General features: G+C 39.6%; 1 protein-coding gene across 5 annotated transcripts in view; it reads right to left on the reverse strand.

Annotated features, from left to right (window-relative positions):
• AK5 (adenylate kinase 5) overlaps positions 1-15,387 on the reverse strand; it is a 261,470-nt gene that overhangs the window by 104,937 nt on the left and 141,146 nt on the right. For all 5 annotated transcript variants that reach the window (XR_014054135.1, XR_014054134.1, XR_014054133.1 and 2 more), the window contains exon 8: positions 13,385-13,461. Coding sequence is in view for 2 of the 5 variants with exons in the window: in XM_081491864.1 (XP_081347990.1) it covers positions 13,385-13,461 (77 nt within the window). In the remaining 3 variants the exon portion in view is untranslated. The remainder of the gene's footprint in view (positions 1-13,384; positions 13,462-15,387) is intronic.

The raw sequence follows: 15,387 nt of genomic DNA on the forward strand, positions 1-15,387 counted from the left end.
TCTCTATATCTGCTTTGGAAGGAGGTTCATCTGTAGGAAGGGCACTACTTTAAAACAGTTTTACCCATACAACCTAACACAGGTTTTGACTTAGTATAATATTTCTTAATCTAGAAGCTGAATATAATTATAGAAGTTCTCTCTGAAATTCACACACATATTAAAGTCTGTTATTTGTTCTGACCAGGGAATGTGGCATTGTGATTTATTCCGTAAGTCTATTTTGGTCTTGACACTGTCCCTGGTACAGTACAGTAGACACAGAAGAAGTACAGACAGGGACCCTCTCTCAAGGAAAGAAAGAAGAGGAGATATTTACAGGATGGCCTACTGTGTCAGGTGCTTTTACACAGATCATCTCTTTTAACCCAAATAGCCTCGGGGTATTATGCCCATTTTTACTGATGAAGAAACTCAGGCTTGAAGTGGTTAAGTAACTTGCAACCCATAGTTATGCTCCTGAATTTGAACTGGGTCTGGCTGGCTCCACAGTCATGCTCTTTCTCATAATGGATGCATGTAGGAGACATGCAGGGAATAATGTGAGTCAGTGCATAATGAAATACAAAATTATGTATCAAGTGCTAAGAGAGGGTATAAACCTCAAGTGCTTTGGGTGTTCAGTGGGATAGGCAAGAAATGAATGTTTACTCTAATTATTAGAGAAGGAAGAAGAAGCAGGATTTGAAATGATCCTTGTAGGATTGCTAGGATCAACTATTCTTTTTAATAAAGAGCTCATTTGAATTTGTGACATAGAGTTATATTTTTAAAGAAGACAAATGTACTTCGAGTTCTTTTGGGCTTTGCCCCCTGTCATCTGTCCACTTCCTTTCCTATCCTTGGTCCACCATCTCTTACACTGCTAATGCTCTGATCTGTTAGTGTCAATAAATTTGGTAAAACTCCATTATTGCATGAAGTGAACTATGGACAATTTCTGTGCCTCGTGGGAGTTCCACAGTTTCCTCTGTATCTTTAGTGCCGAGAAGAGTGTCTGGCACCTCTGGGACACCCAACTAACATTTGCTAAATAAATGGAAAAAGTTAAGAGGATCACTTGGTCAAAACAAAGTTCCAGGCACTAATGTCAAATGGGCTCTCAGACGCTATATGAGTCCAGTCCTGTTAGGTTTCCTTAGTTCATTCTGTGCGGGATTACACAATATTTCAGTCCTCTACTTGCTTCAAATCTGGGACTCTTAACGGATGGTTTTGCCTCATCAATGTCCTACCATTAAACATTCAAACCCACACTCCTATCTGATCGATATTCGTGCATGTGGTCCCTCTTCTAACACCAGTCTCTCCACCTGTGCTTTTTTTCCTTTGTAAATTTTATTTTTTATGTATTTATTTATGGTTGCACTGGGTCTTCATTGCAGCACTTAAACTCTCAGTTGCAGCATGTGGGATCTAGTTCTCCCACCAGGAACTGACCTGGTCCACCTGCAGTGAGAGTGCAGAGTCTTAACCACTAGACCACCAGGCAAGTCCCACTCCATCAGTGCTTTACAACCCTGTGCTTTAGTTCCACCTGCATTCAGAGGAAGCTCCCCCTCTCTTGTCTATTCTCCAGCTCATGAATGAGTGGATCGTCCTACAAGTTTTTAAACATATTCAAGTGTCTTCTATTACAAACAAAACAGATAGCCTCCCCCAGTAGCTCTTTGGAAGGCCAACAATGTCTTCCAGGTTTCTATATACAATGGCCATTTTCCATTCTCCCTTTTCTTAATCTTCGAATCAACATTTAACACTCTCTGCTCTTTGAAATACTGTTCTCTTTGGCTTTTAGAACACCACATTCTGCTGATTTGCTCCTGTCGCATCAACAACTTCTTTTGCATCTTTTTTGCTGCCTCATCTTGCCCTACCTGGAGAATCCCATGGACAGAGGAGCCTGGGAGGCTACAGTCTTTGGGGTCACAGAGAATCGGACACAACTGCATGACTTTCATTTCACTTCCTCTACCCAGCCTTTCAATTTACTCACTTCTCAGCTTTAGATCCTCTTCTCTTCTCAATTCTGTTCTTTTTCTCTAAGAATCTCATTTCCACTTAGTTTCAAGCTCTACCTATATTCAGGAGCTCACAAATTTATATGCCCAGCCCAGATCTTTCCTCTAAGCACCACATCTGTGTTTTTAATTCTTCACTTGAATTCTCTACTTGGGTACATCAAAGCACTTAAACTTAGCATGTCTAACTAAAATTACACTCATGCTTTTTCCTTATAGAACTGGTGTTTTCTTAGTGTTTTTTCTCAGTGAAAGTCACTATGATCCACCCAGCTGTACAAGTTAAAAATGCAGGCATCATCTTCAACAGCTCATTTCCCCTTGGCTCTCATTTCCATCTCAACCTGAAGTCCTGTTGATTTTACCTTACAAGTACCTCTCAGATTCATCACTTTCTGTCCACCTCCTCCAGCACTCCACTGTAAGGTCCCATTCTGATCTCTTGTCTGGATCACTGAGCTTCCCCTTGGACTTCCTAGATCCATTCTTGCCTTCCTCCAAAGTGTTCTTCACGTTGCAGTGAGAATAATCTTTTTTTTAAAACACAAATAAAATGTTAACATACCCTTCTCTATCCCAAACAAAACAAAACAAAACAATTCTTTAGTGCTTCCTGTTGCTCTTAGGATAAAATCAAAGCACCTACTTGCTCTAGTGGTAAAGAATCAGCTGCCAATGCAGGAGGCATAAGAGACGTAGGTTCAATTACTGGGTCGATTCAATCCCCTGGTGAAGGAAATGGCAACCCACTCCAGTACTCTTGCCTGGATAATTCCATGGACAGAGGAGGCTGGTGGGCTACGGTCCACGGGGTTGCAAAGAGTCGGACATGACTGAAGTGACTTAGCACAGCACAGCACCTGCTCTACAAAGCCCCGCTCTCCAGGTTCATCTCACACCCACTTCCTCTTTACAATCTAGTCACACTGGCCTTCTTCCAGATGCCGTGCTTCTTTCTGCTTATACAGGCTATTCCTCTTTCTGAACATACCCTGAACCCCTCAAACTTTCCTGTTCTTTCACTTTCTCACACATACCTGGGACCTCTTAACTCACCGTTCAGACCTTAAGTCAAACATTGCTTGCCTTAGAAAAGCTTCTCCTCACCTCACTGACCACATCTACATGCTACACCGTATATTTAATTTTTTAAGTTTATTTTATATTGAAGTATAGTTGATTACCAGTGTTGTGTTTGTTTCAGGTGTACAGCAAAGTGATTCAGTTATACATATACATGTATCTATTCTTTTTCAAATTCTTTTCCCATTTAGATTGTTACAGAGTATTGAGCAGAGTTTCCTGTGTTATACAGTAGGGTCCTTGCTGGTTAGATATTTAATTTAATTAATTAATTTATTTTTTTGGTTGCACTGGGTCTTCGTTGTTGCACACAGGCTTTCTCTAGTTGCGGTAAGCGGGTCTACTCTTTGTTGCGATGTGTGGGCTTCTCGTTGTCCTGGCTTCTCTTATTGCACAGCATGGGCTCTAAGCATGTGGGCTTCATCACAGGCTCTAAAGCACAGGTGCAGTAGTTGTGGTGAGTGCTCTGTGGCATGTGGAATTTTCCCAGGGCAGGGATTGATCCCATATCGCCTGCATTGGCAGGTAGATTCCTATCCACTGTGTCACCAGGGAAGTCCTTGGTTATCTATTTTAAATGTCGTTTGTACATGTCAATTCTAAACTCCCTCCCCTAACCCTTCCCCCAAGTTTATTCTCTAAGTGTGTGAGTCTGTTTCTGCTTTGTAAATAATTTCATATTATCATTTTTTTTTAGATTCAGCATATAAGTGATATCATATGGTAATTGTCTTTCTCTGACTTACTTCACTTAGTATGATAATCTCCAGGTCCATTCATGTTTCTGAAAATGGCATTACTTCATTCTTTTTTATATCTGAGTAATACTCATTGTATATATGTACCACAACTTCTTTATCCATCTGTCAATGAACATTTAAGTTGCTTCTGTGTCTTGGATATTGTAAATAGAGCTGCAATGAACATTGGGGTGCATGTATTCTTCTGGATGGTGTTTTACTCCAGATAAATGTCTAGGAGTGGGACAGCTAGATCATAAGGAAGCTCTGTTTTTAGTTCTTAAGGAATCTCCATATTTTTCTCCATAGTGGCTGTACCAATTTACATTCTCACCAACAGTATAGAAGGGTTCCCTTTTCTCCACATCCTCTCGAGCATTTATTGTTTGTAGAATTTTTAATGATGGCCATTCTGATTTGTGTGAGGTGGTATCTCATAGTTTTGACTTGCATTTCTCTAATAACTAGTGATGTTGAGAATCATTTCATGTGCCTCTTGGCCAGCCTTCTTTGAAAAAATGTCAATTTAGGTCTTTTGTCCATTTTTTGACTGGGTTGTTTGTGTTTTTGATATTGAGCCACATGAGCTACTTGTAAATTTTGGAGATTAATCCCTTGTTGGTTACATCATTTGCAAATATTTTCTCCCATTCTGTGGGTTGTCTTCTTTTTTTTTTTTTTAAATGGTTTCCTTTGCTGTGCAAAGGTTTCTGAGTTTAATTAGGTTCCATTTGTTTATTTTTGTTTTTATTTGCATTACTCTTTGTTGTTCAGTCCCTCAGTCGTGTCTGACTCTTTTCGACCCCATAGACTGCAGCATGCCAGGCTTCCCTATCCTTCACCATCTCCCAGAGCTTGCTCAAACTCATGTCTATTGAATTGGTGATGTCATCCAAACATCTTGTTCTCTATCATCCCCTTCTCATCGTGCTTTCAATCATTCCCAGAATCAGGGTCTTTTCTGATGAGTCGGCCCTTCGAATCAGGTGGCCAAAGTATTGGAGCTCAGCCTCAGCATCAGTTCCTCCAACAAATATTCCGGATTGATTTCTTTTAGGATTGACCGGTTCAATCTCCTTGCAGTCCAAGGGACTCCCAAGAGTTTTCTCCAACACCACAGTTAAAAAGCATCAATTCTTTGGTGCTCAGCCTTCTTTATGGTCCAACTCTCACATCCATACTGGAAAAACCACAGCTTTGACTATATGAAACTTTGTCAGTAGGAGACAAATAGAAAAAGATATTGCTGTTTTATGTCAAAGAGTGTTCTGCTTATGTTTTTCTCTAAGAGTTTTATAGTCTCTGGTCTTACATTTAGGTCTTTAATCCATTTTGAGTTTATTTTTGTGTATGGTGTTAAAGAATGTTTGAATTTAATTTTTTTAACATATAGCTTTGCAGTTTTCCTAGTACAATTTATTGTAGAGACTGTCTTTTCTCCATTGCATGGTCTTGCCTTCTGTGTCAAACATTAATTGACCATAGGTGTGTGGAGATTATTCCTGGGCTTTTTATCCTGTTCCACTGATCTATACTCCTGTTTATGTGCCAGTACCATACTGTTTTGATTACTGTAGATTTGTAGTATGGTCCAAAGTCAGGGAGCTGATTCTTCCATTTCAGTTTTTCTTTCTCAAGATTGTCTTGGCTATTTGGGGTCAATTTGTGTCTCCATACAATTTTAAGATTTTTCAGTTCTAGTTCTGTGAAAAATGCCATTGGTAATTTGATAGGGATTGCACTGAATCTGTAGATTGACTTGTGTAGTATAATCATTTTGACAATACTGATTCTTCCAGCCAAGAACATGATATATCTCTCCATCTGTTTGTGTCATCTTTTATTTCTTTCATCAGTGTCTTATAGTTTTCTGAGTACAAGTCTTTTGCCTCCTTAGGTAGCTTTTTTCCTAGGTATTTTATTCTTTTTGATGTGATGGTAAATGGGATTGTTTCCTTAATTACTCTTTCTGATCTTTCATTGTTAGTGTATAGAAATGCAATAGATTTCTTTGTATTAGTTTTGTATTCTGCAACTTGAGAAAATTCATTGATGAGCTTTAGTAGCGTTCTGGTCGTAGAATCTTTAGGATAATCTATGTATAGTATCATGTCATCTGCAAACAATAACAGTTTTACTTCTTTTTCAGTTTGGATTCCATTTACTTCTTTTTTTCATCTCTGATTGCCATGTTTAGGACTTCCAAAACTATATTGAATAAAAGTGGTAAGAGTGGACATTCTTGTCCTGTTCCTGATCTTAGAGGAAATGTTTTCAGCTTTTCACAGTTCAGTATGATATTAACTGTGGGTTTGTCATATATGGCCTTTATTATGTTGAGGTAGGTTCCCTCTGTGCCCACTTTCTGAAGAGTTTTTATCATAAATGGCTGTTGAATTTTGTCAAAATCTTTTCCTGCATCTATTGAGATGATCATATAATTTTTATTCTTCAATTTGTTGATGTGGTGTATTGGTTTCACTGATTGGTTTGTGGATACTGAAAAATTCTTGCATCCCTGGGATAAATCCCACTGGATCATACACATGGCACTATGAACGTCTTCTCCCAAACACTTAACATAGTTTTAATTTTCTATTTATGTGATTATTCTATTATCTATTTCTACCTGTAAGAGCCATGAGAGTAGGAACTGTATCTTCTTTTGCTCACTGTATATTTTCAGTAACTCATATAAGAGTCTGGCACATCAAATATTCTCTGTATAAGTAGAATGAATAAGTAAATTAAAAAAGGTGAAGTCATGGGCATGGCTGAAGCAGTTGTGTGATGTGAGAAGAGGGACCCTCCCATTTCTGACACAGCCATTAAGTCATCTGGATGGTTTTTAAATAGAATGAGTATGTAACGTGTTAGACATAGTCTTCCTTCCTTGAAAGCTGGCATTAAACATACAATGAAAAAAGGAACTAGATGAACATACTATTTTAAAGGGAGGGCAGAGTAAGAAAAACCATGCTGGGGGAAGGAGGTAAAGAAATAATGGCCACAGAGGTGGCATAAACCAAGGGACCCATGTGTTTTGAGAAAGCAGAAATCCAAGCTAGTGTCTTGAGCCCCAGACATTGTAGGAACTAGGAAATGTTCTCCTGACTTGGCAGTAATGAGATGACTTCTAAAGCTCTCTTAGGGGAACAAATAGGCAGAAGCTGGTTTATAGGACAGAATGGGGGGTGAGGGCATAGACACAGGGGAACTGACTTCTCTTTCACCAAATTTAGTGCTGAAGGAAAGGGTAGAGGAAAGACAGTATCCTATGTGGCCTTTCTATGACATTTGGCAATGTTAATGGCCTTCTTTCTTCCAAGTGGGGACGGTGGGTGTGTTGGTAGATAGAGAAAAAAGATACTCTGAAGATGGGAGCTTTTAGAAAGATGAAGCAGTACCAGTTAATGGAGCAAAGTTCTAGGGCAGATGGAAGGAATGGGACCAAAGACTTGAGCAAATGATGAGTCTAGAAACACTCTGTTGTTAGGAGCATATACATTATGAACTGGTTATGTCTTCTTGGAGTATTGACCCCATTATCATCAGGTACCGCCCTTCTTTATCCCTGACAACTTTTCTTGCTTTGAAATTTGCCCTGTCTGAAATTAATATAGCTATTTTTGCTTTCTTTTATTTAGTGCTAATAAGATACATCTTTCTCTATTCCTTTGTGTTAATCTATATGTATCTTTATATTTAAGATAAGTTTCTTGCAGACAGCATGTGGGCTTCCCTGTGGCTCAGTGGTAAATTTAGAATCTGCCTGCAATGTAGGAGACGCGGGTTTGATCCTTTGGTTAGGAATATCCTCTGGAGAAGGAAATGGCAACCCACTCCAGTATGCTTGCCTGGAAAATTCCATGGACAGAGGAACCTGGTGGGCTACAGTCTGTGGGGATGCAGTAGAGTCAGACATGACTTAGTGACTGAACAATAATGACGAAGACAGCATGTGGTTGGGTCTTTTTTTTGATCGAGTTTGAAAATCTTTGTGTTTTAATTGGAGTATTTAGATCACTGATATTTAAAGTGTCTGCTGATATAGCTGGATTATCATCTAGCATATTTGTTACTATTTTCTATTTATTGCCCATGTTCTTCGCTTCTACTTTTAATCTCCAAACTTTTTCTGCCTTTGTGGCTTTAGTTAAGTATTTTATATGATTCCATTTTCTCTCCTTCCTTAGCATATCAATTATGTTTCTTTTTAAACATTTTTTTAAAAAGGTGGTTGCTCTAGAATTTGCAATACACATTTAAACTAATCCAAATCCACTTTCACATATACGGACAGTACAAGTATCTTATAATAACAAAATATTCCCCATTCCTCCCTTCCATCCTTTGTTTTCATTCATTTCACTAATACATAAACATACATAATAAAGTACATTGTTGCCATTATTGTTTTTAACATGTCATTATCTTTTAGCTCAATTAAGAATAAGAAAAATAAGTTTTTATTTTACTTTCACTTATTCATTCTCTGATACTTTTCCTTTCTTTATGTAGATCTGAATTTCTGACCTATACAATTTTCCTTCTCTCTAAAGAACTTTTTTTAGCATTTCTTGCAAGGCAGGTTTACTGGTAACAAATTGCCTCAATTTTTGTTTGTCTGAGATCGCTTTTATTTCTCTTTCACTTTTGAAGGATAATTTCACAGGCTACTAAAGCCTAGGCTTTTTTTTTTTTTCTTTCAACACTTGAAGTAGAAAAACTAGAAATCATTTTTTTGACTTTTCAAACAATGGACATTTTTTGAGCACGTATTGTGTGTTGGTTGAGTGACAGGAGAGCAGAACACAATGCAAGAGGATATTACAACACAGGGTCTCGTGGGTCCCCAGGGAGGTGAACCTGACATGGAATGACAAGGGCTTCCTCAAGGAGAAGTGTGGTCCTGATGGACCAGGAGTAGAGGTTATCCGGCACAGGGGTGATGGGGCTGCAGAAGCTTCAACATAGAGGAAAGGGACTTCACAAAGCACAACCCCCACTTAGGGGAACTGCAGATGGCTTGGTGTGGCTGGCACCTGCAGTGTGTTTTGGTGATTGGCAAGGGATGAGTTTGGGGAAGGAGGTGATGGTCCAGCTAATTTGAAAGTTCTCATGTATACTGATAAGAGTTCTGATTTAATTCTGACATCAATAAAGAGCCATGAAGAATTTTAAGCAGTGGGATATGACGACTGACTTGGCTTTTAAGCAAGATGATTTTTGTGGGTGAGGAGCCTGGGGAAGGGAGACTGGTTCGGACAGTCTCAGCGGTCCTGGGGAAGAAGGGTGAGGGACCAGGAAGAGGAACCAGGGCAGCAGCAGTGGAATTGGAGAGGGAAGGAGTGATGTCTGCAGAGGAAAACAGACCAGCTGACCAGCTTTCTGATCACCCTGATGTAGGGAGGGAGAAAAAAGAAGGAGATAGGAGGACACCCTTGTCTCTGGCTTGGGCAGCTGGGAGGATGGTGGTATCATTCACAGAAATAGGGGAAACAGAAGGAAGAACAGATTTTGTGGGGGAAGACAGTGAGTTCAGTTTTGGATGTTCTGAGTTTGAGCTGCACGTGGGAAATCCAACCAGTACTGTTTAGCAGGCAGACATAGGCATTGGGAGCTCACCAGGGGACTCTGAATGAAGCTGAAATCATGCCTGTGGTCGAGCTTCTCAAAGGATAACGAGTGCAGTGAGGAGCGAAGGTTCCCTTTGCCAGGATACCAGGATGCTCACATTGAAGTAATGCACCAACAGAGCGGAGTTCACAAGAAAACCGAGAAAGAGTGGACCAAGAAGTGAGAGGAGTGTGAGAGAGAGAACAGTGTGGGCAAGAGCTTTGTGGCCCAGGCTGGGTTGGCACTCACTAAACACTTAAGTAAGCTCCATTTTTCAGCCTCCTTAGACATAGGCAGAGTCAGTGACAGGGGATGTCACATGATCGTGGAAGGAAGAAATATGCAATTAAGAGCAGGTTTCCGCCACTCCCCGCCCCCATGATTTTCTCCTTCTTATCCATGGTCCCTTTGGAGGTCTCTCTAAAAGGAAAACACTCAAATTTTGATGGTTTTTGTTTTTGTTTTAAGAATGTAAGCTCCATTAGTTTGCTATTCTTTCCTTAAAATTTTTTTTTAAAATTAGTTTATTTATCTATTTTTTATCTTTACAATATTGTATTATGGCATGCTGAATCTTAGTTCCCCAACTAGAGGCTGAGCCCATGCCCCTTGCTGTGGAAGCCTGGAGTCTCAACCACCGGATTGCCAGCGAAGTCCCTTGAGTTTTATTTGTTACTATAGCAGAGCCTCACCTATCTTTCCTGATCCTGGCTCTGCAGTCAGACTGTGTTGGAATTCTGTCTTTACCTCTTGCCAGGTGTGCGACTTTAAGTAAACTTCTGAATTCCTCTGGGCTACAGTTTCCTTATCAGTGAAATTGGGATAATGATATCAATCTCATGTAACTGTCTCGGGATAAAATGTAATAAATGCATTTAGAACAGTATTAAATACTATAGAAATGTTAGAAGCTAATAGGACAGTGTCAAGAAGTGGAGATGGTTTATGGTCATGGTCAGCAACCTATGCTGCTGTTGCTAAGTCGCTTCAGTTGTGTCCGACTCTGTGCAACCCCATAGACAGCAGCCCACCAGGCTCCCCCGTCTCTGGGATTCTCCAGGCAAGAATACTGGAGTGGGTTGCCATTTCCTTCTCCAATGCATGCATGCATGCTAAGTCGCTTAAGTCGTGACTGACCCTGTGTGACCCTATGGACAGCAGCCCACCAGGCTCCTCCGTCCACAGAATTCTCCAGGCAAGAATACTGGAGTGGGTTGCCATTTTCTTCTCCATAGCAACCTATGGTCAGAGGCCAAATCCACTCTGTTGACTGTAAACAGCGTCTTCGTTAAGAATGGGTTTTACATTTTCGAATAGTCAAAATAAATCACAAGAGAATATGTGGAATTCAAATTTCAGTGACCATAAATAAAGTTTTACTGGAACACAGCCATACTTTTGTTTAAGCAGAGTTGTGGCTGCTTTTGCACTACTGTCACAGGAGTGGATCAAAGGCAGCAAAGGTCAAGAAAGATAATGAAAAAGGGTTAACTGGAATTGGCAATAGATTGTCAGTGACCTTGATAATGGCTTTATTTGTAATGTGAAAGCATAAACTAGCTTTTGGTGCCAGACTGATCACAGTTTGATGCCTCACTCTACTGCTTGTTAGCTGTGTGGTCTTGGGAAGTCATTTAAGCTCTCTGAGCTTTAGTTTAACAGAGCTACCTTCTTAAGTTATTGTAAAGATTAGCAATGATGTATGTAAACCATAAAACACAGCATCTGACTTATTGGAGGTACTCAGGAAAGGCAAGACCCGATTTACTAAATCTGTTGCCCACCCCCCCAAAACTGCTATTAGGTTATGCCTTTTCACTTTTAACATTTTATTTCTGTTTTCAGTATTTTGTGTCCTCTATGTTTTACATTATATGCCAAGTCTTTGCTCAAATCTCACCTCTTTAATGAGGCCATCCTAGTTAATATTGACTCTCCTAGTTAATACTGTAATCTGTCCCTACTCCAGCATTCCTAACCTTCCTACCTTGTTCTATTTTTTTTTTCTTCTCATAGCACATATCAATCTAGGATATTTACTAATTTACTAACATGTTTATTGTATATTATCTTCCCCACCTGGATGGACGCTCTTTGTCTATTTTATACAATTCGATATTCCAAGTGCCGAAATAGTATCCGGCACATAGTAGGTGCTCTATTAATACTTGCTAAATGAAAAAAGAATAGGTGATGGTTTTTTTTTCCTGTTCAGGATACAATGTGCTCCTTCAATCTGGGGACTTGTTTTTTCTCATCTCTGTAAAGTTCTCAACCATTATCTGTTAACACGAAGCTCTACTCCCTCCACTCTATCCTCCTTCTGGAACTCCTTTTAGAACATGTTGACCCAACCATTCCATCCTCAGTGTCTCCCAAGTTCTTTCTTTGACAAGAAGAACTCTCTTTTAGCTCTCTGTTTTATTCTAACGAAATTTCCTCAGCTCTATCATTGTCTCTTTTTAGCTGTGTCTAGTCTACTCGTCAACCTGTTCATTGAATTTTTATTTTTTTTGTGCCTAGAATTTCTATTTCTTCCTCACTATTCCTTCTTGCCTCTTGCTTTCCATTCTTTACTGTACTTGTTTCAAGATTTCTAATCTTCCCTTTATCTCTTTGGATATTTTAAATGTTCCTTGATTAAGATTTCTTTCAGACTTTTCTGTTCTGTCTAGTCCTTGGGGTGTGAACCCTTCATTTGTTTAATCAGCTGGATTTCATGGTATGGTTCATTTCTTGGTGCGGTCTATAATTTAAATGGTGAGCTCACCTTTTATAGTGGTTGCTTGGCATTTGCCTCTGCTGAGGTCTTAAGAGTTAGCAATTGAAAAGGCTCCAAAAATTCATCACTGAATGGCCTGTCTTTGGAGCTGAGGGCGGCAGGTGGCAGAGTGCATGTTTAGGGAAGGTGCCCTGAGTTCAGAAGCTCCACTGTGAAACTATTTGTGTAACCGCATGCAAATTACTCTTGGAGTGTTAATTCTCTTATCTATGAAATAAAAATAATAATTCCTATTTCCTAGAGATGTTGTGAGGAATTAGTGAGATAATCAAGTTAAGGAACTTAGCCCAATGTTTAGTATGTACGAAGTGCTTAATAAATGCTAAAAGATATTTTAAATACTTGTCAATGTCTTCTCCTTGCTTTGTGATGTAAGGGAAGAAACTTAATGCCTGTAAAAATAGCTTCTGCATACGTACGTGAAACAGAGAAACAGCCATTACATTTGGACACTGGTCAGATCTATTTCATTAATTTGTGACATGTATTAGTTGAAAATGGGGGAAAAATCCAGGAGAACATGCCCACTTGGCTTTCAGCCACTGCAGAAGAGCATTGATGAGAGGTGGATGAAGTTTCAGACAAGATGTTTTTTGAAAAATAAGGCCTAATTAGAGAATGGGATCATTTGCCAACTATTTTGGATCATTAAAACAGAGCAGGAAGAAGAGTTCTTCTGCTGAGAAAAAACGACCCAGATAAATTTCTTATCCAAATAGAAAATATATGTGACTTCTTGGCTGTATTGTCCTTGGTCAGCAGTCCCTTTTAAAGTTTAGAAAAAGACAGCAGGGCCCTGAGTCTGTAGGCAGTGGTTAGTAAATACTGGGCTTATTATTGGGAAGAACGAGACATAGGCAAATTCTTGGGCAAGAGGACCTCATGTAGTCTTACTTCTAGCTCATGTAACTTTTGACCACAGATCTTCCCTTAATTAATTGCCACTTTGAATCTGTGGATAAATGAGGGTTAGAGGGCCAAAGTTAATGAATAAAAGCTGTATGATTTATCATGGAACAGATTATTAGTTATCTGTAATCATTTCACAGAATGATTTGTAATTCTAATTTTCATGAAACATTTATAAAGACCAAAATTAAAAACATTTAAATAGACAAATATTTTTAGATTTTAATTACCTGATCTTCATAATCAGATCCTGTATCAATGATCTCTCCAGTGTCCAACATCATCGAAGGATCAAGGTCACTTGAACCTAAGATTAGGAAAACAAATGTTACCTGATGGATGGAGGCTGTCTGTGCATGTTTCTAAAGTAAACGATCTCCCACGAGGTTTCCATATTGTCCTTGTGATTATATTAAATTCTCCAATATTTTTAACTCTTCCCATCTGCCAGGCACTGTCTGGTCTGCAGATGGAAAATGCAGATGTAACTGGGCAGGATCCTACAGGGCCTTCCCAAGACAGACCCTTCCTCCATATCATCTGCTCTGGCTTCTCTCTGAAGTACCTAGACAATAGTATCTGATGCACATTTCCTGAGTTGTTTCAGTTCAGTTCAGTTCAGTCACTCAGTCGTGGCCGACTCTTTGCAACCCCATGAATTGCAGCACGCCAGGCCTGTCTGTCCATCACCAACTCCCGGAGTCTACTCAAACCCATGTCCATCGAGTCGGTGATGAGTTGTTTTACAGATGCTAAAACCACCACCAGATGGAAGAAATTAACTACCTGATGATTGTGAGCATGTAGCCCCCAGACCTACTGTTGCCTAAGGATTGATAATGTTAACCCCTGTAACATCACCCAGTTACCTCGCCATCAACCAATCAGAGAACTGGGCATGAGTTCATCACACATGCTGGGATGTCCCTCCCTCATCTGGACTTTAAAAATGTCTGGCTGAAACCCATAGAGGAGTTTGGCTTTTTGAGCACTATCTGTCCTGAACTCCTTGTTTATCACCTTGCAATAAACGTGGCAGTTTCCTTCACCACAAACCAGTGTCAGTAGATTGGCTTTACTGCATTTAGGGGGCAGACCCAAGTTTGGTTTGATAACACAGATATCTAGACACTGTCTCTACCCTTCAGAAGACAACAATCTTGTGGAGGAGATTAACTTGACAACAGCAAGGTTCAGAAACCAAAAGGAAAAAGCTACTAATTCTGACTAGTAGTGGAGGAGGTGATGGAGGTAGGATTCTTCACAGGGAACTAGTTTGTGAGCCCAAACTATGAGGGTGAATAAGGGCTGTCCAGGAGGAGAAGTGGTTCAGGGGTGTGCAACAGTGACTGAGGAGGAAGGAACAGGAGCAAAATACAGTAGGAGTAGAGCAAAAGGTTCCAGAAAAAGAAGGGCTGAGTTTGCTCACTTCATAGGAACCTGATGAGCTTTTCTTACAGCCTTTGGGTCACATTAGTCCCTGAAAGTGGGAAAAATCAGGTTAACTTAATCTGTTAATACAGAGTTTCTACCCCTAGGTACTACAGGTTACACTGAATTACTTACCCATTAATTCCCAAGGCTTACACTTAGACCAGTAATTTTCATAATGGGAGTCCTGAAGCACAATTGAGTCATCATCCTCATCTAACAAGCCTTTCCTGCTGGGCAATCTATATTACCTAATTAGCCAGAAAGACAGAATTCAGTGCTGCCCATGAAATGTTATGCACCTGTGAAGAAACCAACCACTCTGCTTCACTGTAAACTTGCCCTTGAAAAATAACTCTGCTCAGAACATGCAATTAGCAATGTTAAATGAAGATGAATTTCTTAAAAAAAATGTCAAGCATCTCACACATTTCTCAGATATAGACCTCTCCCAGAGATGCTACTTCCATATTTTCTTTTAGAAAAAGAACCAAGGTATGTCCCCACACAGGCTTTCTTCCTTTCTTCTTCTCTTCTCATCATTATCCCTGCTGTTCACAAAATGGACTGAGTACTAGCCCATCATCAAATCAACTAAGTACTAAACAGGAACACCATAGTTTGTTTGTAATTAAAAAAAAATTTAAGTACAATAAAGATTTTCAAAATGAAGAAGGTTAATCCATCAAATCATTTTGGAAAAGCAACTGTAGAGCTGCCACATATAGTTGAATAAATATGTACTCCTCAATTCTTGGTGATACCCTTGGCAACATGAGTGTTACAAGTGCCTGTAGAGGTG

This window comes from Giraffa tippelskirchi, chromosome 5, assembly GCF_054371585.1.
Source record: "Giraffa tippelskirchi isolate mGirTip1 chromosome 5, T2T-mGirTip1v1.2.pri, whole genome shotgun sequence".
NCBI classification, from domain to species: domain Eukaryota; kingdom Metazoa; phylum Chordata; class Mammalia; order Artiodactyla; family Giraffidae; genus Giraffa; species Giraffa tippelskirchi.